Genomic DNA, 25747 nt, shown 5'->3' on the forward strand with positions numbered 1-25747 from the left:
TATGAATGACCTTCTTCCATTGACTGGAAATCCTATCCATAGTTTTGCCGATGATAGCACATTGCATTCCACTTTCCATTTTGAGAAACCTTGCCCTGCCCAATCAGCTTCAACTTCTCGAAAATCTGCTACCAATTCCTTAAATGCCGATCTTTAGGTAATTCTCCAGTGGGGCAAAGACAACTTAGTTGATTTCAACCCTTCTAAAACTCAGTCTTGTCTTATATCTCGCATTCTTCTGCTCCTATGCTTATCTTTGGTGACACTCTGATTTCTAGGCAAAATGATATATCTCTTTTGGGAATTACCCTGACTTCTAATCTCTCTTGGCACAAGCACATTACAAATATTGCTTCCTCTGCATCTAAAAAACTTGGCTTTCTCTTTCGCTCTCGGCGTTACTTTTCTTCCAAACAGCTGCTCATTCTGTATAAATCCCAAATCCGCCCTACCATGGAATATTGTTCCCACATCTGGGGTGGTGCCCCTAAAACCTCTCTCAGGCTTCTTGATTCCATTCAGAAGAGGGCAGTTAGGTTAATTAATGATTCATCTCTAACAGAGTCTGTCCACTCGCTTTCTCATAGAAGTACTGTTTCTGCTGCATGCCTCTTCTACAGATACTTCCATGGGCACTGTTCTTCTGAATTGGCTTCTATAATTCCCGCTCTCTCTTTCAAAACAGTCCGAACACGTGCCGCCACCAGCCAACATCCATGTTCAACTTCAAACTCACAGAACCAACTTTTCATCTTCCTCGTTTATTCATTCAACTGCCGTTTTCTGGAACAACCTTCCTTCATACGTATTTCGTGAAAATTACAATCTACAGAAGTTCAAGTCCAATGTCAACAAATATCTTCTTTCGTCTTCTCAACCTCCAACCCAAGCACGGTACTAAGTACTATAGGTTCTAATACCTCTTGTGTTTGGGGTTTACATAAAAAAAAAAAAAAATCAAGCAACTAGAGGTGATATCATGGAATGGGGTATGTTCTGTTGGTACGGAATGCTCCCGCTTATACAGTACTTAAAATGTCGTGTTAGCTCAAATGAATATCTTTCTTCTTATCGGACCTATTTCATTCTGCATTGCTTCATTTTTATCCAGATTGCGATGGATTCTTTCAAGATGACAACTCAACTGTCCACATACAAAAATTTGTATCTGAATGGTTCAAGAAACATCCCCAAGATTTGCAGTATCTACTCTGGCGGTCTGCACGTGTAGCACAGTGGTATCGTCACCGGGTGGAAAAGGCCCTGGTTCGAATTCCGTCAATGACGCGAGGAACTTTAATGTGCTTTTTTCACTCCGTGGCTGAGTTAGTTGGTCGCAGGCGTAGATAGCAAGGTTTTTCTCCCAGAAACTGGGGGTTTTTCGTCTAGCAAAACAGACAAATCGACCATAGAACACATGCAATTAACAGACATATGACACACAGCACGGCAGATGAATTTAATTATTCGGGTGGCCTAAAAATAATAGTTTGGTTTTTTTAGTATCTGCTCTGGCTGCCTAATTCTCCAGATCTGAATCCACTTGCATGTCTGGGATTTCTTGGAAAGAGCAGTTCGGCTTTGCATTTCTCTATTGACTTCAATACAGCAGCTGACAACTATTGTGATGGAAGAATGATGAAGTCTGGAGCCAGACACCTAGAAGAATACATGCCACGACGTATTCTGTACGTGTGCTAATATGGCCACCTTTTGCCTTAATTCTGGCAGACCAGCTAATGGGACTATGTCAAAAGGCATACATTTTAAACGGTACATACACTGTTTAAATTTTTAAATACGAGTGTAGATATGCTGCTCACTTTCCCTCTCAGCAAAGAGAAGCTTGTTTTACTTGGGACAAAACTGTTTCTTATTTTGTTATAACTAGCATTGTGACTGTTGAATCATGGCTGCAGAATTTTTAAACTAGAAATAAAATAAGGCTAGTCATGGAACATTGCCATCACGGTTGCCTTGTTGAAATAAATTTGTCTTTGGTCAGGAAAGTCATGTCTGTGACGCGATGGGTGTTATTTTCATAGCATTTCTGTCACTAAAAAAGACCCCACCTTGTCGTGTAAGGAGCTTCTCAAAAGATGATTTAAAAACGGAACTTCGCTTGTGCCTTCGAGTATTTAACACTCAGAAAAGATAGACTGATTAGATGCATTATTTTTATTGCTGTGTTATAGAGTCGTTAGTGAATGGAAGCGTGAAAGCCATCAATAACTTTGAAGAACGTCTGCTTTCTTTGTTTTTGTTAGTGCGTGACGTCTTCTGCAAGACTTGATGTCTGTTTACAACTTAGACAGTCATCGTTTGGTTTACATGCAGATTCCAGTTTAATGTCCGATTAATCATTTTGTTTTAACAAATTGACCTTATTAGTAACGATAATTATTTAAATGGAATAGAATATATTAAATTATTTATTCTTTTTTTTTTAATCTATAGAAGTGAATAATTGAATTAAATTATTTAAATAGCGAAAATAAATTAACCGATATTCAAGTCATTAACTGCAGTCAGGCATTACATTTTCAACTTGCTAGAGTAGGTCAGGTGAACTGAGTTTTTAATACCGCAAAAATAACGTTCCATGCGAGATTATTTCTGAATTGCATCACCATCAATAAAGTATAACCTAATTTAGGGTAAGTACAATGAAGATGGAACTGTATAGCAGTTTAAAAATTCTACGTTATTAATAGGAGGTACGTTAATCAAATGACTTTCTCCACCGCTCACAAAAGGCATTCTCTTTACAGCTCTATTGTACGTATAAGTTTGTTCAGCTGTCAGCCGCTACCCGGATAGATCCTTTTTGGTTACAGCCTTCCTAAGCGTTGTATGATATCTCATGTAAGGTATGAATGGTGTTGGTTGGTCGTAAGATATTAGGCGCATCAGCAACTTAGGCCATATTGCGTAATGTATAATATGTCTGTAAATTACGTGTGTTCTGTGCTCGATTTGTTGTTTGCTGGACGGAACACCCGATTTTCATGGAGGAAAACCATGCTGACCTCGCTCGACACCGACTAACTCGACCACGTTGTGAAAAAGGCCAATAAAAATTCCCTGCATCATTGGGGATTTGTCCGATTGATGACCTACGGGTGTGAGGAGGACGGCGATTCTACCAACTGTGCCATCCACGAGGGTTAATTGGAATGAGAATAAAGCTTTTACTTCATGTAGTGTATTATTGTAAGCTTCTTGCTTCTGGCTTATATTGTATTTTTACAGATTTTACAAATATATTATTTTTATACAAGAATACAAATAAAATACTTAAAAACAGAAATATCAAATGCTACACGCATCAACCGTAGATGGCCGCAAACTGGATTTCTTACACACCAGACTGGGTTAAACTTGAGCCCCAACCCAATCTAGTTTGACATTCCTTTGAGATTACTCCCTGCAAGATACTTTTTATTTTTTTATTATTATTTTTTAAATTTATATCCTGATGGAATCTTTGTCCCTGCTCTTCATTTAAAGTACCTAAAGTTCCTGGGAAATAGTTGAGATGAGAGTGCAAGAAGAGTCTCTTTCAAATTCGGTTCATGGATTCTTCAGATACACTCTAGCACCAGCTTGCTGATTTGCAGATTTAGTATGTAACCGATGGAAATTTAATGCAAACATACGAGATCTGTTCAATACAGAATGATCATATTTTTTTATGAACAACCGTACTACTTACTATTTCTAGTTGAGCTGAGGAATTTGAGACCAAACCTAGCTGCATCACATAGCAACTGCGCAGTTGACTCGTGCGCACGGTGTGACCTTGGAAGTCGGTAAAGTTTATGCCTGTTCAGTTTCGCGTACGTAATGGACGTGACACGCGAGGATATGCTGCTCTTAAATTTTGTATCCGTCTCAAGAAAACACCAGCTGAAGCGTATAAGATGTTAAAAGAGGCTTATGGGGAATCTAGGCTTCCATAGAGCACAGCTCGCAGTCTATTTAAAAATGGACGTAATTAAAAATTAGCAGTCCTGGAGTTCCAACCACTGCTGTCACCACATAAATCTTAAACACTACTTCTGTAATCGTGAGAGAAGATCGTCGTATAACAGTAACTCAACTGGCAGAGATGTTGAGAATATCAGTAGGAAGCACGCACGATATTCTCCTTGACCGTTTGCATATGACACGTGCACGCTGGGTTCCAAGACTACTCACACCTGAGCAACAGCAAGTTCGCATGAAGGTTTGTCAGGAACTGCAATGGATGGCTACTGAAGATGGTGAGGTTCTACACGTAGTGTTTTTGTCTGGCGGCACTGGGGGTTTCCGCAACTTCACAAGGTGATAACGGCAGATGAGACATGGTTTCATCCAGGGGCGGCTCGTAGTAGGCACTGCGGAACTGCAGCGTTTTAAATCTAAATAGACAGTCAACGGAGTTATATAAAATTTTGTGAAGAACAGTGCAACACAATGAATATTTTTATTAACAGGTCCCGCATATAATATAGTCATCCTCTATTTCCAATAATCAAAAAAAAAAAAAAAAGAAGAAGAATAAAATAAAATACCGGGCCATCTAGGCTCGACCATAGCCTAAGGTCTTTGGTTCATGGGAAAACAACTATTTCCAATAATCATTTCAATAATAAAGGAATAAAAACATGAAATCGTTTTCAACATTGTATTTAACCGTAGGCGGAACTGTGCGCTAGACAGTTCCACATTTTGCTCCCAGTGGTTGAGTTAGTGCCTGGTCAGTGGGTTGCCATTGGCAATTTGCCAATACGCACCTTTTAGAGGTGACAAAACGAGTTAAAGGAACTACAGAGCGAGCAGTGCCGATTTGATCGTTGATTTTGAAGGGTATGTCTACATGTCTTATAACCAAGGCAATTTAATGTAACTTTAAGAAGCAGCACCCCCATACATAAGAGTAACGAGCCGCCACTGGCTTCATTGTTTCGACCAAGAGAGTAAGCAGCAAAGCTCTGTTTCGAAGTCTACGTCATCGCCAACAGAAAAAAGCAAAAGCGAGGAAAGAGTTTCCAGTCGTCAGAAGAAGATGTAAAGACATCGGAAGCTATTCTCAAACTCATGTCAAAAAATAGCTTCCACTGTGTTTTTGAAGAATGGCAGAAACTTTGGAGTAGGCGTGTTTCATCAAATGGGGACTACTTTGAAAAGGACCATCATCAAAATATGAATGATTAATAAAGGTATGTTGTGAAAAAAAATTATGATCGTTCTGTATTGAGCATCCCTCGTACTTTAAACAATTTCTTTTTCTATTGAGGGCTTGGACGAACTGGTTCGTTAAACCTAGCTTAATATACGGAGAGGAGGTAAGAGCACTTTATTTCGATCTAATAGTGGCTCCTCTTCAATATCCTTTGAACCTGGTGTCAGGGACGATCTTCGTGACCACACTTTTCTAATGTTCGCTTCTTGCTCCACTATCCTACTGGCACGGAAAGTAATGGAATTTTTGTGTAGCCAGTTTGTTGGCCGAGTAGTAGACACATAGCATTATAATCTCCACACACCACCAACCATGATCCCTTTACTGGTATTTTCCCAAAAGTAACTTAATATTTTCGTAATTTTCTTTTAAGTGTGCTAAATAAGATATCAAAATGGATGCATACTTCTTTCCTTTATGAAGGAAAACTCCTTTCGGGCTTTACTTCGATAAGTCAATAAATAGCCTCTACTCCTTTGGTTGGTTAGAAAATTCCAAAAAAAGTTCACACAAGAAAGTTATTCAAATATTTTATTATTATTATTATTATCTTTATTTTCTCCTAAGAGACATCCGCTTACAGCTATTAACTAGGGGGTGTACATTCATATATACAAATATAAGTTATATACATAATTATCCATTTATAATTTATACCATTGAACCTTCTTCAGAAAAATGGGGAACCAATTCTTTTTTCAGGACATCAATACCATGCAGAGAGTTCCTGGGGCCAGCACATCCTTGGATTTCGGTCTTGACCCTAAAGGGGAGATTTAAATCTCCGCGGCATCCGATGGCATATGTTCAAACATATGTTCCCAGATATGTCCTCAGATATTGGATACAGTATATCTGGGATGCCTGATCCTTAAGTTCATTCTTTAACGGAAGCGAACCTAGGGATCAAGTGTTTATCTCAATACCTTATACCCTGGACGGCCTTTTACAGTGATTATAGCCCATACCATTAAACATTGTCTCCACATATGTCTCTTTCTGCAATGTTAGCAGGATGGGATTTGGTTAACCGTTTGCTCCATGTGTTCGATTGAAAATTCGATTGAAAGCATCATGGCTGCGTTAATCGGTCTCAGGCGTAGATAGCAAGGTTTTTTTCCCCCAGAAACGGGTTTTTTCGTCCAGCAAAACAGAAAAATCGACCAGAGAACACACACACAATTTACAGACAAAATAAATAAATTAGTAAATGTAATCATTCACAGGGGACCCTAATATCATAATTTGGATCATTGCTCTCTCGGGTCTAGTCGACTTGCTGTCGGTTTCAAATAAAACGGGTTCTTCTATATATCGAACAAGCAAAGATTGTCATGCATAAAGACTCCTCTCATAAAGCCTTTTGTAGACTGTATGACTGGTTTCAAATCTTGTAGGTTCCGCAAGCTCTGAAGGAAGTTGCTGTGCTTTGAAGTGCCTGTGACGCGTAGCAATTAGGAGCAAATAATGGTCATCCTGCGTGGAGGTAATACAAGGACAGCCTCAGACTTCGACAGACAGCATACGCAATTTGGAACTGATTCCATAATATTGTTTCTGCATGTACTATTACTTCGATTACTTTGAGATGGAGAATAGTAGGGAGACTAGAGGCAAAAAAGAAGTCAAGCTGAATAGCCAGTTCTCTCCATTAAAAAAGTCCATTGTCACTTATTCTATGGAAATCATGTTATCTCCAATGAATATTTTTCTGTCATGTCTGGCCAACTTCATCCTGCCAGGGCCGGCTTCAAGGACGATTGAGCGATGCGGCCGCACAGGCGCCAAAATTTAGGGGGCGCAAAGTTCCCCGCTGTTGTTGTTGTTATTATTGAGTTTAACGACACATAGGCTGCTAGGGCCATATTGTCCCCGAAAATTCTATTTGTCTATTTGCCGCAAATCTCAACTCGCAATATAAAGTCAATCTTACGTTCCGATTTAAGCAATTCGGAAGAGTTCGGATTTCAGTTATCGTGCATTCGAATGAATAATTTCATTCGAATGCATGATAACTGAAATCTGAACGATATAGTAAAACTGTATCAGTAATGCACAGACTTAACAGGAAGTTGTATAGCGTCCAAAAAATCTCACGCAGGGCATTGATAGATCTGAGGATCTATTCTGCATCCTGGAGTGCTTCGTTTTTACCGTATTGTGATGGATTCTTTCAAAATGGCGACGCAATTATCTACCGTGCAGAATTTGTATCAGAATGGTTCGAAAAACATTCTCAAGATTTCCAACATCTACCCTAGCCGACTAATTCTCTAGATATGAATTCAATTGAAAACGTCTGGGATATGTTAGAAAGGGCAATTCGGCCTCGCAGTTCAGTACTGGCCACATACAGCAACTGACAAATATCCGAATGAAAGAATAGTCAACTCTGGAGATATATACCCTCAGACATATCCATGCCACGTCATGTACGCACTGTAAATCGGGCAAAAGATACTGGATACTGATTACTACTAGATACTGATTCAGAATAAAGGTTTCTAATTTTTGCCCAGTGAGTGTAGCTGTGTACAGAAAGAGGCTCTCCCCCACATACACAATGATATAATAAATAGCCATATTCGCGTGAGAAGAAGCTGATTTTTTTTTTTTTTTGTCTATTTTGACTACTAATAGCAAATAATAAGTAGATAAAATAGTACGCAGAAAAATCTGATCCTCCTAACGAAATATTAGTACCAGTATTAGTATTAGCCATGTACACTGCCCTACCATTAATATCCGGACACCCCTCCATGGATGAGGAAACAGGTTCTATGCATGCAGCACGTCACAGAATCTGCTATAGATTCTGTGACGTGTGACAGAATCTGCCCAGATATGCACTCTGGGCTTCGAACAGACAATTGCAAAAGTGGGCATGCAAGATGACACGTTCAACAGAATTTATGACCTCAACAAATGCTAGACGCCGATTAACATGGTGTAAGGAGCGGGAATCCTGGACGGTAGAGCAGTGGAAAACAGTCCTATGGTCAGACGAGTCGAGGTTCGCACTCTACCAGTCTGATGGCCGTTCCTGGGCGTGGCGAATGCCAGGGTAACAGTTCCTTCCTGATTGTATTCTCCCAACAATGAAGTTTGGTGGAGGCAGAGTCATGGTATGGGCATCCTTTAATGGTTTGGCTTGGGCCCATTAGTCGTTATCGACAAAACCACGAATGCTGTGCAATGCCAGGACACTCTACACAATTATGTACTTCCAACATTATGGCAATACTGCGGGGAAGGTCCATACCTGTATCAGCAAGACAACTCGCCATGCCATACTGCTGGAGTCGAAAACGGAGTGGTTTGAGGATATGAGTGTGGAAAAGTTGGATTGGCCAACCGAGAGTGCTGATCTGAACCCTATCGAGCATCTTTGTGATGTATTGGATCGAGTACCGCTCGATCCAATACGAGGACGTGCACGTCGAGATCGCCCAAAGAACGAGGCCGAACTGGTGGCTGCGTTAAAGGCCGAGTGGAGGAACATACCCCATGACATTTATAAAAAGTTGGTTGAGAGTATGCCGCGAAGATTGAAGGCTGTCATAACAGCAAAAGGTTTCAGCAAAAAATATTAAATGACACAATAAAAGCCCTTTTTATGTCTAAAGGCAGGTGTCTGAATATTAATGGTAGGGCAGTGTAGGACAAGGAAGCCACAGGCTTTTGCTGCATCGCCACCACCCAAGAAAAAAGTAAAAAGTAGGTAAGGAAATACAAATTATGCACTTCCCTCCTTACGTAGGTCACTATCCATTTGACCTTTAAATTTCTCAAATTATTAGCAGCAATCAATGACTCGCTCGCTAAAAGAAAACTCCATACAATATAATCTAAACCTCTTCCCCTGCAGTTTGAATTTATGGCCCCTATTTTTGGAATTCTCTATAACAGTGAAAATTCCGCTATCATTCATTTTACTAGCCCCTCTCAGAGCCTTATAAACCTCAATCAGGTCACCTCTAAATCTAAGGTGCCTTGTTGCTAAGCTCTGTAGCTTACATAATCGGAGGCTTGCCTCAAACCTTTGCCCTTTTTCGGGTCTCATCATGCGAGTTACCCCGTCTTTGAACCCTTTCAAGAAGCTCAATGTCTTTTTTTTCAGATGATTCTTTAACATTGTTCCAAATGTGGTCTTATAAGTGCCTTAGCTTTCGTGGGGAGCATAGGTGACAGCTTGGTGAAAAGACCTAAGTTCGAGTGCCGTCAATGACGCGATTCGAACGCAGGTCTCGTAAGAATTTATGGGTCTTTTCACAATGAGGTTGAGTTACTCGGTCTTAGGCTAGAGTAGCATAGTTCCTCCCCCCCCCCCGGAAACTCTGGTTTTTCGTCCAGCAAAGAGCATATCGACCACAGAACGCACGAAATTTACGGACATTATATAAGACGTTGTTGTTGATTGATGTTCGTGCATCAGCGTCTTAGATCATATTGCACCGCAAGAATTATGTATGTAAATTGCGAGTTTTCTGTGGTTGGTCAATTTGTCTGTTTGCTGTGTAGCCTGTACGCACGAAATATATTTTATGTGAAACATCCTTGGCTTGGAAGAGGTTAGCGAAATCCAAGCCAGTAGCCTAATTAGGATATATAATTGTAGCCATTTGTTGAATAATATGGCGTCACAATCATACTTCCTGCAGTTACTGCAAGAAGTATGATTTGCAGCAATACAAATATTTGTCATATGATTGCAACAATACAAATATTTGTCATATAACTGCAACAATACAAATAATTGTCAACAATTTCTTGAATTTTCGTTACATTCCATTGTTAGGTGCCGCTATAGATGTTTCACATCAAAAACCCAAGTTTCCAGGAGAAAAGAACTATGCTACCCTCGCCTGAGACTGTCTAACTCAGCCAAGTTGCGAAAAAGCCTCATAAAAATTCCTTGTGTCATCGACGGGATTCGAAGTGAGGTCTTTTCCACCCGGTGCGAAGAGGACGATGATTATACCAATTGTGCTACCCATTAGAGCTGATGCGCCTAAACCTTATAATAACCAACCAACCAACCAACAATTGCCTACACAGTGGACTGTGATCTATCTGTCTCTACAGGCGATTGTATGGCACCATGGGCTTTCCTGGTCGTCTACTTACACTGTTCAATGAACTTTATACCTGCCCGTATCGTTATTCCCAAATCCCTTTCTTCCTCTACTGTTTTTACTTCAACCTTGCCAAGTATATATGTTATTTTGTGGTTGTTATTTCCCAAGCATAATAGCTTGCATTCTGCTGCATTAAAACATAGTTGCCACTTTCTGGCTATTGAAGCCTGTTGAAGTCATTTGAAAGAGCGCTGCTTTGCACTGATAATTAACAACTCTCCCAATTTAGTTAAACCAGATTGCTTTAGCGAGAAATTTACCAAATTCATTTTTTGTTATATTTTGTGATGTGCAATGAAGAAGTAGGGTCCTCCGAAACGTTGTGCTTTTCTGTTTGGAAACAGATAAATAAAATAAATACACTGCTCGTCATGAGTTACCCACTCGATAGGAGTTTATATATGGTGCACAGGAGTTATCCATACACAATCGAAGTGAATGGTCCTTTAGGCATCTCGGATCACAACTTGGTGATGGTTTCTTCTCCAATGGAACCTTTCTCTCGTGGCCATTATCAACCTCGTGTTGTTTGGCATTACAAGTATGCAAAATGGGATAATCGGCGAGATTTCTTTTCTTCTTTTTCTCGGTTGGATTAGTGTTTCAAATCTTCTGTTGTTGTTATTTGGTTTTTAGGAGCATTAGCAACTAAGGGTCTGCGCGGGTAGCACAGTGGTATCGTCACCGTCCTCCCCACACCGGGTGGAAAAGGCCTGGGTTCGAATCCCGTCGATGACGCGAGGAACTTTAATGGGCTTTTTTCACTCCGTGGCTGAGTTAGTCGGTCTCAGGCGTAGATAGCAAGGTTTTTCTCCCCAGTAACTGGGGTTTTTTCGTCCAGCAAAACAGGCAAATCGACCATAGAACATACGCAATTTACAGACAGAAATACGGGTTAATGTATTTAATTACGGGCAACCCTAAAATAATAATAATAATAATAATTAGCAACTAAGGCCATATTGCTCCTGGGATATGCGGTGGTCATTCCCTGACCTTTCCGCATCCTCCGTATTTGGTGGTCACGGGCTCGAACCTGTTAAGAAGCCTGTGCTACGCACTGCTACTCCTGCCCACCTGGCTACGGTGGCGCCACTCAAATCTTCTGATATCAATATTTTCTCAGATTGTGTCAGTGAAATAGCACAGTGGCATCGTCACCGTCCTCCCCATACCGGGTGAAAAAATGCCTGGGTATGAATCCCCTCGATGACGCGAGGAACCTTTATGGGCTTTTTCACTCCGTGGCTGAGTTCGTCGGTCTCAGGCATAGATAGCAAGGGTTTTGCCACAAAAACTGGAGTTTTTCTTCCAGCAAAACAGGCAAATCGACCACAGAACACACGCAATTTACAGACACAATACACACAATATTATTTCATATACCTTGTGTATATGAAAGTTAGTCTGTCGGTCTCAGGAGTAGATAGCAAATTCCCCCTCCCCCAGGGAATGTAAATGTGTTTTTTCCAGCAAATTAAGCATATCGACCAGAGAACACACGTGGTTCACGAATATAATATACAATAGTTGAACTAATGTTCCGGGTGACCAGGGTGTCACATTTTATTCTTCTAAGGATGACATCCTTTATCTCTCACCCCACCTTAAAATCTCGTCCTTTACTAAACCTTGGTTTTCTAATAAATGTGCTAAGGCTGTTCAAGATAAGAATGTCGCATATCGCGAGTGGCTTCCATCCAAATCCCTAGATTCAGTTTCTGCCTACACCAAAGCCCACAACAATTGTAAAAAAGTTATTAATCAATCCAAACTAGACTTCGAACAGGCTAAGAGTAGAAAACTTGCTTCTTGTCCAAATGGTAGCCGATCATTCTGGTCTCTTGCCAGAGCTATTGGCCGCAACTTTTGCCCATCTCTGTTCCCACCGCTATCAAAACTGTATGGTACAACTGCACCTCAGCTAAAGATAAAGCTGACCTACTACACTAGTGTGCAAAACTTAAGGACCAACACTATTTCTAAAGGTTACAATCACAAAATCTTTACTTAAGGTACTCTTTACTGATGAGAATAGATTCAGTCTCAGCAGCGATTCTGAACGTCAGCTAATCTGGCGAGAGGTTGGCACACGGCATCACCCCGCAAACATCACTGAAAGGGATCGATATGGCGGTCGAGGTGTTCTCGTCTGGGGAGGCGTTATCTTGGATGGACGTACACAACTGTACTGGGTAATCCTTCCCCATGTGTGTCTGTTCCGAGGTGCCATTGGCCCCGAGTTCGTGTTTATGGATGATAACGCCACACCCCATCTCACTGCAGCGGTTGATATGCTTTTGGAAAGTGAGGACATTGGCCTGCCCGTTCTACCGATCTAAATTCCATCGAACACATATGGGATGCTCTGGGGAGACGCCTAGCGGCACATCCACACCCACCAGAAAAAACCTGCTGAAGATGACGCTGACAGAGGAATGGACGATGTTACCACAAGAACTTATCAACAACATTGTTCTAAGTATGGATAGTCGGTGCAAAGCCTGCATCGACATTGGGGTGGCCATATCTCCTACTGAGGACCACCTCTTCCCTTTGTTCCATCTTTGGCAGTGATGCATCTGTATCATGGCAGCCAGTGCTATGTTGCCATTTCTGAATAAAGTCCCTCTATACCGTTTTGTTTCCGTTGTTGTGTCGGTGTTGTTTCCTTCATCATTTCTGTACCTCACGAGGTTCCTTTGGTATGCTTTTCCCATATCCAGGCCACTCCTGTGAGAAGGTACAGGTGAAAACCTGACTGGTCGTTAAATTTTACGCACCAGTGTAACATCCTACTTTTCTTCTAACCCGTGTGTTGATGATCTTGATGAATCACCTCCTACCGTTCCCGGTACACTTTATTCAACGCCTCCTGTGCTCTTCCGTCAAAAGGATGTCAGAAGTCTTTTCAGCAGTTTGATGCCAAGAAAGATCCAGGTCCTGGTGGTATTTCTCCACTTGTTCTCAAAACCTGTGCTCCTGAGCTTACTCCTATTCTGTGTCTGCTTTTTACGCTTTCTTATTCCACCGGTGTTTTCCCTTCAGCTTGGAAATTTGCTCATATCCAGCCAGTTCCTAAAATTTAAAAAAAAAAAAAAAAAAAAAAATTAAAAATAAATAAAATAAACAACTATTACATTAAAGTCACCCGAAAAGTTAATTCATCTACCGATGTGTATTTTGTCTGTAAATTGCGTGTGTTCTCTGGTCAATTTGCCTCTTTTACTGGACGAAAACCCCCAGTTTCTCGGGAAAAAAACTTTGCGTCTGAGACCGACTAACTCAGCCACGGAGTGAAAAAGGCCCATAAAAGTTCCTAGCCAGTTCCTAAAAAGGGTGACAAACCCTCCCATCTAATTAGCATCTCATTGCACTTACTTTTACTCTTTATAAAGTAATGGAGAAATCTATTAACCGCCAACTACGTAAACTATCTAGAAACCTTCCATCTGATCAATGATCGCTAATAAGGATGCCGTCAGTGTCGATCCATTGGTGCTATACTCTCTTATGTTACCCATCTATGGACAAATTCAATGGAAAAGTTCGGTTAAAATTCAAACAGTTGCTTTTGACCTTTCAAAGTCTTTTGATCGTGTTTGGCATAGAGGTCTTCTAAATAAGCTCCCATCTTATGGTTTGCCAACTGTTTTTTTTTTTTTGATTTTTAACTGGATATCCAGTTTTGTGTCTGACCGCTTACTGTGGGTAATGGCAGATAGCTCTTTGTCTTCTAATTCCTTTACTAATGTAGGTGTTCCGTAAGGTTCAGTACTTTCTCCTAATCTTTTTCTCTTGTATATTAATGACCTTCTTCCATTGACCGGAAATCCTGTCTATAATTTTGCTGATGATAGCACATTGCATCCACCTTCCATTTTGAGAAACTCCAGTGGGGTAAAGATAACTTAGCTGATTTCAATCCTTCTAACACTCAGTCATGTATTATATCTCACAAAAGGACTCTTCTGCTCCTATTCATATCTTCGATGGCACTCAGATTTCTAGACAAGATCACATATCTCTATTAGCGATTACCCTGTCTTCTAATCGCTCTTGGCATAAGCACATCACAAATATTGCTTCCTCTGCATCCAAAAAACTAGGTTTTTCTCTTTCGTTTTCGGCGTTACTTTTCTTCCAAACAGCTATTCACTCTGTACAAATCGCAAATTCGTCCTACCATGGAAGGGCGAATTTGCGATTGTCCAATCGCAAATTCAGTGAATTTGACAATCGCATAGTTTATAGTGACACTTACTCTCACTGAAAACTATGCAGTATGGCTTCAAGACAAATGGGCTCTTTTCAGAGAGCAAACGCTGATGACGATGATATGTCGGAAGAGGCACAAAGAGCAATGAACGGTGAACTCGCTTCCTGTTTTCCATCAGTCTTCTGTTAGTAGTACTCATTGATATAGGCTTCTACCCAACGGCATTATTCAACCTGTACAGACGTTTTCCTTGTGGCTTCAGAACGAGGAAGACGAGTATGGGCACTTTATTGTGCCCACTGCAACCAAACCATACTTCATGCATCAAAGTGCAGATGAATAACTGCTGTTTTTTACCTAGGTTTAAACAACCCATAATCCATTCCCAATAAGTTGAACGGCAACTGCTCTGAAAACTTGATAAGATGTTGTACTTTCTAGCAAACCACCTACACACAGCACCATTTTTTTTTTTTTTGCGTACATCAGTTCTTAAACTTTAACAAGCATAGCAAATAGCATCTATACAGTATTACTTTGTCGTATGGCTTTAGTATACACTTCATGGACGTTCACACCTCATCACATAATGAAAGCAACTCATTACCGGCTGTGGGCATATTGTTCATGTTTATAATCTACTATTAAAAATATATATAATATAAAAATATTTAAAATCTGTGCAACTATATTGTATTAAAAATATTTGTCTGGTTCCAATTAACCTAAGCGTGATATCAGATTTCTCTCTAAGTATGTATTAATGGCCATGGCAGTCCATTGATTTTTATTTTAGTTTTGTTTTTCATTTCTTAAAATAAGGTTATGAGTAAGTAAAAGAAAGGAAGAAGAATTACTGCAATCAGTGCTCCGTTCTGACATGTACCATTAAATATAAATTTCTTAATTAAATGCTAATTATAGCCTGCAGTTCCTTTTCGTCATAGTTATATGGCTGGCTGTTTGCCATTATTGTGTGTAATGAATATGTATTTTTATTTTAGGGGATATTTGGTAGTTGCCTCTAAAGTCATACGGCCGGGGCAGCTGTACCGAGTAGCTGTATCTTTGTTGTCTTCTCCTCAACCCCTTCTGGTCCGAACCTCTCTACATCGCGATAGAGAACAGGTGACATCAGCTTCGGAACACATGAAACCAGGTCAGATGACTACACTTCTAATGCAGGTAAGCGTTTATTTTTCAGTTTTATTTTATTAAAAACTCCATTTATATATATATATAAGATTTTTATTTTGGTGTATACTCACTAATCAAAATATTAGAAACCTTTATTAAATATCTAGTAGAGCCACCTTTCGCTCTTACAGCCTTTAAACGTTGTGGGATGGATCCCGCTACGTGTTTGGGGGAGTATAATACAGATTTCACCATTCTTCCATCAGGATATTTGTTAGCTGCTGTATTGTAGTTGGTAGAAAACTACGAAACTGAACTGCCCTTTCTAGTATAAGCCAGATCTAAGTTGGAGTCAGGTCTGTAGAATGATACGACCAGGTTGATGTTGGAATCCTTGGGAATATTCCTCGAGCATTTCAGATACAGTTTTTACACGGTGGATAGCTTCGTTGTCATATTGAAGGAATCCATAAACTGGGTGAAAAATGAAGCACTGCCGGGTGAAGGTGGTCCGATACGACAGAAATATATTCATTGGAGGAAACACGTCCTTCTAACTGTATGAGCGGAATCAGTCCGTACCAACAGATTTTCATACCCCATACAACATACAGTATCTCCAGCCGCTTTAGTGGTGAACACAAGAGAGTCTGGATGTATGGCTTCATGAGGTTCACGCCGCACTTTCACCCTACCATTGGTGAAAAAAAAATGTGAATCAAGACTCGTCAGACCACATTGTCTTCTTCTCTTTTCCATAGTCCTGTCTTGCCGTTAGCGGCACTACTCCATTCAAATCTTTCCAATTTTACATAAAGAAGTTGCTGTCATATTGCCACACCACTAAAAAGCCCATATTTTTCAACTCCCGCCGCATAGTTCAGTTGAAAATGGGATTTTCTTTGCCTAAATTGAATTTTTCAGTCATTTTCTGCCGATTGGACGTTCCATTATTAACGCAGAATTCCCTTTAAATTCCAGCGGTCTGGTTCTTGGAGTACGAACTTTCCACGTATGGCCTCCTTTTAGAGCTGCATTCTCCTTTCGTCTTCAACGGATTACGTACTTTTGAGATGGTTGCTTTTGAAACACCAGTGACTTCTTCGTTTTCTCAATTGTAGCCCAGCCAGTGGTTCCAAGAATGCCATCTTTCTGAAAATCGGTAAGATGACCCGTCTGCCCCACAATCGTATCGACTAAAAAGCCCCCGAAAGTGTACTGTATATTATGATTTGCATATTATATTGTATATATATATATATATAATTATATTGTACAAAGGGTACTAGGAAAGTTTTGCCATATGACGCAACAATGAATCACAGGAAGCTACTTGTTGCTGCATGTTGAGACATGTTCATACGTGCATAGTAGCCGCCGCGCCAAGTCGATGGGCTCAGTTATTCATTAGTAGTGAGAGTGTAAAGTGCTTGCGATGGCATCGTGGTCACGAAATGAGATAAGGACAGTTTTGCGGTATAATTTCGTGCGTGGTTTAACCATAGACCAGTGCTTAGAAGAAATGACTCTTGCACTAGATGATGATTGTCCACATCGTACAACGATATTCAGGTGGTATAGAGAATTCCAAAGGGGAAATTTCACTCTGGAGGATTCTGAGAGGCCGGGAAGGCCACGAACGTCAGTTACGGAGGAAAACGTTACTGCTGTGAGGAAAATGCTTGACGAAAACAGGCGAGTGACCTACCAACAGATAGAGGATACTTTGGGCCTAAATGCACCAGCAATTTGTTCGATTCTGCAAGATCATTTGCACGTGAAGAAACTTTGTTCTCTCTGGGTGCCGCATCAACTGACTGAAGAGCAGATGACACGACGTGTGACTTGGTGCCGGGAGATGTTAAAAAAGTTTGATAAGGGATAATCTCGGTATGTGAACAACATCGTGACAGGTGACGAGACTTGGCTGTACTATTACGATCTGCCGACCAAGGCTCAAAACAAAGTTTGGGTCTTTGATGATGACGACACACCCGTAATTGTCAGAAAATCCCGATCTGTAAAGAAGAAAATGATAGCTGTATTTTTCAAATCGAGTGGAATTGTGGAACGTGTCGTTTTGGACACGCAGAAGGCAGTCACAGCTAAGTGGTATACTGAACAATGCCTGCCTAAAGTCATTGGATCTATGAAGAACCTGCGGCCAAAGTCAAGAATGGACACCTGGTACCTCCATCACGATAATGCTTCAGCTCACCGCGCCAAAGCCTGCACCGAATATTTGACCACGACAGGACTGAAACTTCTCGAGCACCCTCCCTACAGTCCAGACCTTGCTCCCTGCGACTTTGCACTGTTCCCGCATGTGAAAATGAAGCTAAAAGGGAGGCGGTTTTCCAGTGATGAGGACCTTCTACGGGCTTGGGACAACGAGTGTGCTTTACTCCCTAGTGAAACTTGGCAGAACTGGTTTAAAGATTGGTTTCGGAGGATGGAGAGGTGTATTGAATGTAGAGGAAATTACTTTGAAAAAATTAAATAAACAAATCTTTATTGCAAAACTTTCCTAGTACCCTTTGTATATATATATGTATGATTAAAAAAGTTAATTTAAATCCTAAAAATAAGGGAGTTGGTATCTTAAGATGGAGCAAGTGCCTTATACTAAAATAAAATCCCTTCTAGAGTGATAACGAATTCGTCGACTGCCCGGGGTACAATCAGCAAGGGACCCCAAAAAGGAGAAAATAATAAAAAAAAAATTATTATGACTCTTTTCGTGAATTATGCATTGAAATATGTTGTTGTTATTTGGTTTTTAGGAGCATTAGCAACTAAGGCCATATTGCTCCGGGAATATGCGGTGGTCATTCCATGACTTTTCCGCATCCTCCGTATTTGGTGGTGACGCATTGAAATATGAACTAAGTTCGGTTCCTAGTGTAAGTTATGAGAGCTGGAATTAAATGTTTGGCAAGTGACAGTACAGTATTATATAATGATGATATTAGTAAACATGGGTGTGTGTTTTCTTTCTGACGATAAACCTGTTTTCTCCTACCCCCTCCCCCTGTCCATTATCTATAACTCGTTGACGGATTTTTCTTTTTGTTCAGTTTCTTTTCGTTGACGGATTTTTCTTTTTAAATAACTGAAATTTATTTCAGGTTCATTCATAATCCAGAGATGGCTTTGCAATGTTTTTAGTCAGTTTTGCCTTTAAAATTTGTGTTGTGTCTTATAGTCTAAAAATACGGTATACGGTACTGTGTAAGCAAAAAAAAAAAAAAAAAAAAAATCATTTATCACATTTAATCTGCCACATAACTGGCGTATCCTTCTCATCTAACTTTTCTTCTTGATTAACTGCATCATACGTTAAATCGTAACAGTTTTATGCGGCACTCCCAAGATAAAGCAATTCTCTAGCAGAGCAGAGCATACACCAAGATAAATGTCGGTACTCACGGAAAGTTCAAAATGTGGTCATGCTTAGAAACAGGTTTAGCTCTAATTTCATATGAAACCGTTCATCAAAAAATAACCATTCTGCCCGTTGCTATTGTTTTCTTGTCAGTACGAAAATCATACTGGCGTGTAATATGCAAATCGTATTCCACGCCTCTTCTCTGGTTGTCGGTACAGGAACTGCATGAGGTATAATCTAAACCTGGGCAACATCCGAGAGAATGTTTTTCCAACAGGCTGTCATTAAATACTAGGAGGTAACTGCCATTTTATGACGATCGAGTGGAAAAAATCCTATTCTAATTATCTAAGGAATTTCCGGAAAGAAAGAAAAAGGCTGGAGTTAGGCAGGAGTACATACTATATTTCTTGCGCTACCTCAGAAAGAGTCGAAATCGGTATGAGGAATAGCATATATTTTAAATATGCGCTTACCAAAGATGCGCTTACCAAGAAAAGCTTCAGTTCTGCAAATTGTAGCGTTTGCAGACTAGGCACCTAGCTCTCGTGGTAGCGCAGTTGGTAGAATCACCGTCCTCCCCACACCCGGTGGAAAAGACCTGAGTTCTAATCCCTTCACTAACGCAAGATATTTTTATGGATCTTTTTCACAATGTGGCTGAATTAGGCGATCTCAGGCGAGGGTATTATGGTTTTTCTCTCCCGAAAACGCAGGAGATTCTTCTAGCAAAGCACACTAAATTTACCGGCATACTATATATGGCTCAATATGGCCCTAAGTACCAAGTCAGCCAATGGCGTGAGGCCTCATTATATCATATATTATGTTATGGATCCCTTGGGAGATCTTTTACAACTCTGAGCACCATTTTTCCGGACATAGTGTACATAGTGTATAGGGAGGGGGGCCGCCACCAGTGGTTTCCCACAACTGCGCCATAAGTACCCTTGTGAAGTATACAGTATTCCATAAAAGCCAGAAAAAAGTATTGTGTGTGTATGTGAGAAGTATTAGGTTGGGTTCTGTTGTTGTGATCTGACTTTTGGCCGCAGGACCCCTAAGGTTACCCCACGTTGCCCGTATACACTGCTAGGAGGTAAGCCAGGCTGTCCATTGTTCTCTGGCATTTCCTGCCACCCAATTGCCTGATCTTTCAGTGACAGGACCTAAAAATAAAAAAAAATAATTAATAATAAAAAAAAACGGATAGAGATTGTTGGGAATATGAATGTCAAGTTAGAGGAAATAGTAAGAAATATTGAGGCGTAGAGAAAGGCGTCCTCAAAATTATTAGGTGGGGTAAACTCCACTAGACGAATGGGCAAGGGAATGGGAGTCAAAAGATACCGGACAAGAAAGTCTGGTAAGGTGTAAGGTGTAAGGTGTATTTAGTGTCAGACGGCACCAGGGGTTTCCCCCATCTCCGTGTTGCTTTCATTGTGGGTGTACCAGTTCACTGGGAAATGCCAGAGATTTAAAAGTGTGTGGGCTTTGTATCTGTATGATGTGTACCGTTGTTCATCTGGTCGTTTAGCCGCTGGACCCCTGCTGAGGCCCAACGTTGCCCCACCTTCGCCCCGTGGAGGCAGACCAGGAGCCCAGTAGTTTTAGTTTCACTCTGGCAGGTCCTGCCACCTAATTTCCTGAGATTTCAGAGGCTAGGACCTTAAAAAAAAAAAAAAAAAAAAAAAGTCTGGTATTGATCGCCGATCTGCGCGAGTTGCACAGTGGTATTGTCACCGTCCTCCCCACACCGGGTGGAAAAGGCCCGGGTTCGAATCCCGCCGATGACGCGAGGAACTTTAATGGGCTTTTTTCACTGCGTGGCTGAGTTAATCGGTCTCAGGCGTAGATAGCAAGGGTTTCTCCCCCAGAAACTGGAGTTTTCGTCCAGCAAAACAGACAAATCGATCATAGAACACACCCAATTAACAGACATATAACACACAGCACGACAGTTGAATTTAATTATTCGGGTGGCCTAAAAAAATAATAGTTTTTTTTTTTTTTTTTTTTTTTGGTATTGATCGCCACTTGGCGGACAAGTCGTGGTCGAGAGTCAAGGTCCTTTTTTGTGGTTTAGTCACGTCCAAGTAGTCGAGAGGCAAGATTCTTTTCTGTGGTTTAGTCACGTCCAAGTAATTTCCACATTTGAAGATGTGCAGGAAACAGTTGGGAGAATAAGGCCCCCTCAGTGACTTAGTAATGTCCAGGTATTTATAACAATTGGAGGTTCTCAGTCTGTGTCTTGTTTAGAGATTTCAGTTACATCAAGATATTTAATCGCATCCAGGTGTTTATCACAATGGTAGGTTTCGATATCAGCAGTTGGGTGTATATTATTCACTACTCAGTGAATAATATACACCCAACATGCATGTTCCGCATGCATGTTCCTAGGATGGCTGTTACGATTGATCCTCCGTCTAGCAAAGAGCTCCTGAGAAAAATTTGCAAATTCCGTATTATTGTATGCTGTCTAGTAGGTGGAATTCGTGATTTATGGGTAAGTACATAATTTTATTAATTAATATAGAACGAAGGACCTCGTACAGGGAACAATCATACATAAGATGGTGCCAACTTTTCAGCTCCCCACAAGCACAAGATGGATCTTCAGTGATGCCCAGTGATGTTAGTTTGGCTTTAATGGATCCACGGCCAGTAAGTAGGTAAGTTGTGCACAAACCCGGTGAGAACCATGGCGGAGGTCTGGGGAAGATCATGCTTATGTTCGGCAAGAATTTGCGGGTGATTTCCAGACAACACGATCTACAATTTATAGATCACTTGCCAAAATGCATGGTCTTTCAAGCTACAACTTTTATTTGTGGCATAGCCAATGTCCTCGCGAATTACACAATGATTATATTCACCTTCCCACCATGTAATGTCTGAGTTCAAATCCCGTCAATGACGCTAGGAACTTCTATAGGTCCCCCCCCCCCCTACATCGTGGCAACCGTCTCACGAGTTTTCGGATTATTATTATTAAAATCAGTTTATTACCACAAGAACCTTGGGTTTGAAGAAACCGATTGAAGAACACTTACTGACACAGTAAGTAACTTATATGCTTTGGCGCTTATCTCACCCACACAAAAAAAAATAAATTTATCAGGAATTTCAAGATATAAATGTCAGGAAAGTACTTATCTAACCGCGATCTTACACTGTTTACAATATTTCCCTGATGGCGTTACCTTCGCATTGTCTGATATGCTACTCATCTCAAACAATAAATTTCATTTTTTAAAAATGTTAATTTGTTTGTTGTTTAGCAGTGACTGACATAAAAACTGGCACAATCTCCTGCAAAATTTGTGTTTTCAACCATCTGTCACTAGTTCCATTTACGCCTATGCAAATAGGACATTAACGACTTTTTGCGGGTTGCTACAGAGGTCTGCTCTAATTAGTGTTCATTCTTCCGGTATTACAAACTGACCTTATTCAAAGAGAGGATTTGTAAACCACTGAAAAAGAGGATGGTGGACAAGCAATGGCTTTTTAATGCCGATTCTTAATGAAGAACAAACATATAATGATTGTATATAAAAATCATGGCAGTAAATGTATGTATGTATGCATGTGTGAAATCTATATACTAGTTACCAAAAGTATCGGACACATATCTTTGTTGGAAGAACAGCTTTATGAAGATGCCACAATATCGCTCCTTCTGCAAAGTGCCTCTTCAAAATCCATCGGCCTAATTCATGATTATACTATGAAAAGCAACACAATCATTATATTGCCACGCGATGTTCCACAGTTGGGACAACACTGTCCTTTTAAAATCATTATTCTGTTTGATGCCTTGCCCAAATTCTTCCGTCTCATGAAAGTAAGGTATATCGAGATTCTTTGCACCAAACAGTCCCTTTCCACTTCCCCAGATGCCAGTTCCTCGAAATATGACATCCAGCTCCCGGATCCTAGCCGTCCAAAAGTGGTTGCAATCACTGTCCTCCCTAAACCGAGTGGAAAAAGCCCCAGGTTCGAATCTTGTCAATGACGCCAGGAACTTCTGTGGGCTTTTTTCACTCTATGGCTAAGTTAGTCAGTCTCAGTCGTGGACAGCAAGGTTTTTACCCAGTCTAACAGGCTTATCGACCAGAGAACACATGCAATTTATGGCATAATATGCATGGGCAGATGAGAGCGCTCTAGGGTGGCTTTCCTTTTTTATGATAAAACTATAATTACGGATTTAGGAATCTCTTCACATGATTTGATTAAGTTTCAGGTGATCATACTATTTCTGCTTGACCTAGAACAGTGTCATGCAAACTTCGCCCCTACCGACCTCTTGATTCCTAGCTTTATCGGCAGACTCCCAAACTAAATTTTCATTTTGTTTTATTGCTCTGAAAAATAATGAAACGTGTTTGACAAACGAAAATATATCTAACTAACCTTCAAAATTTGCCCATCCATGTTTCAAAGTGTAAGGGCAATAAAAAAAACCCAAGTCTAAATTATATAACGTCTATTATAATTTACTAAGTATTTTATTTTAATACACCATACGTGGAATGGGACCTGGCCCACACTCCTATCAGGCGTAAATGGCACCCAAGTTCCGCCTCTCACTCAACTTTTTATTTTGCTCTCCACTTTATGACCCTACACGTAAACACTTATAGGTGATGTTGTACTGATTACATTTTATATCCTGGTCATCCGACATTTCTTGTTCAAAATACCTCATAGTTTTTCTTCTTATGATGATTTTCTAACAAGTGCAACCAGTTCCAAGTCAGTGCTAACGAACTAGGAGTGGTCCAGTTCTTCGGAAGTATGCGAGTCTTTATCTGAGGTCCTTGTTCTTTCACTTAATGCTTTTTTTTTTTTCTTTCTTCCTATCCAGACCATGTAAGACCCAAGAAATTACTTCACCCTTAAGTATTGTAATGCCTAAGGGTGAAGAGGAAAGAACTATGAATCAGTAAACAGACACATTGTAGAATTGGACTAATATATATATATATATATATATATATATACAGTATACACATTTATCTATAACGAAGCTGCTGAGAGTCGAGTTTCAGTCTGGTCGGATTTCATAATATTATTATGCATTGCTAGGTACTTCCATGTATCAAATACCGAAGGGACTTGATCCCCGTCTGAATATGTCGGGCATTCATTGTGGCTATTGGAGTCTACTTCCTTGTTTTCCTGTTTTGACTTGCATATCGATCCTGCAATTACTTTAAAAGTGGTTACATAAACATGCGCATATTTTAGCCTACATTTCAATGTTGAAAAGTCAGCTTATGAGATCACCATGTTTGCGTGTTGTATTTTTAATAACTTTCGTGCTTATATCCCAATCCAAGCAAAATTTACGGTCTATGGAAGATTCTTTAAATTAAATTTCCCTTCATTTGCTGTTGCTACTGTTACTGATTTAACTTACAACTGATCTGGTGGTCATGGTTCTAATTGGTGTCAAAGAAAAAAAAAAAGGAAATGTAAATAGAAAAGGCTTTTTTCCTTAAGGTTGGACTTATATGATTTCAGGCAGGGATTTTTTCTCTCATTTCGGAGATTATGATAATTCTCTATAATAATCTTTTGTTAAATATTTGCAGTTGAGAGAATTTTTTCCCTAATTTTTTTCTTTTTAACATTTAACATTATTGTAACAAATTTTCAAAAAGGCTCCATTTATCTATATTCCTTGATGTTTCTTTTTGAATTTGGGTGTTCCTATTCCAAGTATAATCTTAGGTTATGCATAGCATCGATGGGTTGTCCATAAATGAAAGAAAAGTAAATATGCAATAATACCTCACTCCCTGGGCAACAAATTAGAAACCTTTTGCTGTTGTAGTAGTGGGGTTTCAGGAGCATCAGCGACTAAGGCCATATTTCTCCATATACTACATATCTACTACATATTTCTATAGTAAATTGCGTAGGTTCTGTGGTCAGTTTTCTGTTTGCTGGACGAAAAACCCGAGTTTCAGGGAGAAAAAAGGCATGCTACTTGAGACCGACTAACTCAGCCACGTTGTGAAAAAGGACCATTAAAATTCCTCACGTAATCGACAGGACTTGATCTCGGCTCTTTCCACCTGATGTGAAGAGGACGGCGATTCTACTAACTCTGCAACCCACGACGGCAAATCTTTTGCAGTTGACATCAGAAGATGGAAGGGATGATAGAAGATGGACGATATAAGGATGATAGAAGCGCAGATCGAAGATGGACGTCAGAAGATGGATGGACAAGCGCCAAGAGATAATTAAATGCACGGTATGCAAATGTAAATTGTCACATGGTATGATGAAAAGTTCCTTGGTATCACGTAAATACTGTTCACTTTCCTGGAGCTTCTTAGTCGAATCCGGCAATGGGGAAGACAAGTGATCTTTCCGAATTTCAGAAAGGTGTTATTGTTGGAATACGTTTAGTAGGAGCCACTATTGAGAAAACAAAGGAAATCGCTGGTGTTCGAACGCAACCATCTTTAAAGTATATGGATGGAAAACGGAGGGCGAATGTAGTTCTAAAACGAAGAAATGCCTCAGAAAGTCAGTAGTACTCCGAGAAGGAACCCACAGAAATTTATATCGAATTGTGTGTCAGGAAGGTCCACTTTGCAGAAAAATGACTGAAA

At 40.2% G+C, this 25747-nt stretch overlaps 1 protein-coding gene across 1 annotated transcript in view; it reads left to right on the top strand.

The window, feature by feature from the left end:
* LOC150078773 (CD109 antigen-like) overlaps positions 1-25747 on the top strand; it is a 240069-nt gene that overhangs the window by 36553 nt on the left and 177769 nt on the right. The window contains exon 3 of the mRNA XM_090382423.1: positions 15589-15769. Coding sequence (XP_090238549.1) covers positions 15589-15769 — 181 coding nt within the window. The remainder of the gene's footprint in view (positions 1-15588; positions 15770-25747) is intronic.

Source organism: Mastigoproctus giganteus, chromosome 10 (genome assembly GCF_048544385.1).
Source record: "Mastigoproctus giganteus isolate SK-2022 chromosome 10, ASM4854438v1, whole genome shotgun sequence".
In the NCBI taxonomy this organism is placed as follows: Eukaryota; Metazoa; Arthropoda; class Arachnida; order Uropygi; family Thelyphonidae; genus Mastigoproctus; species Mastigoproctus giganteus.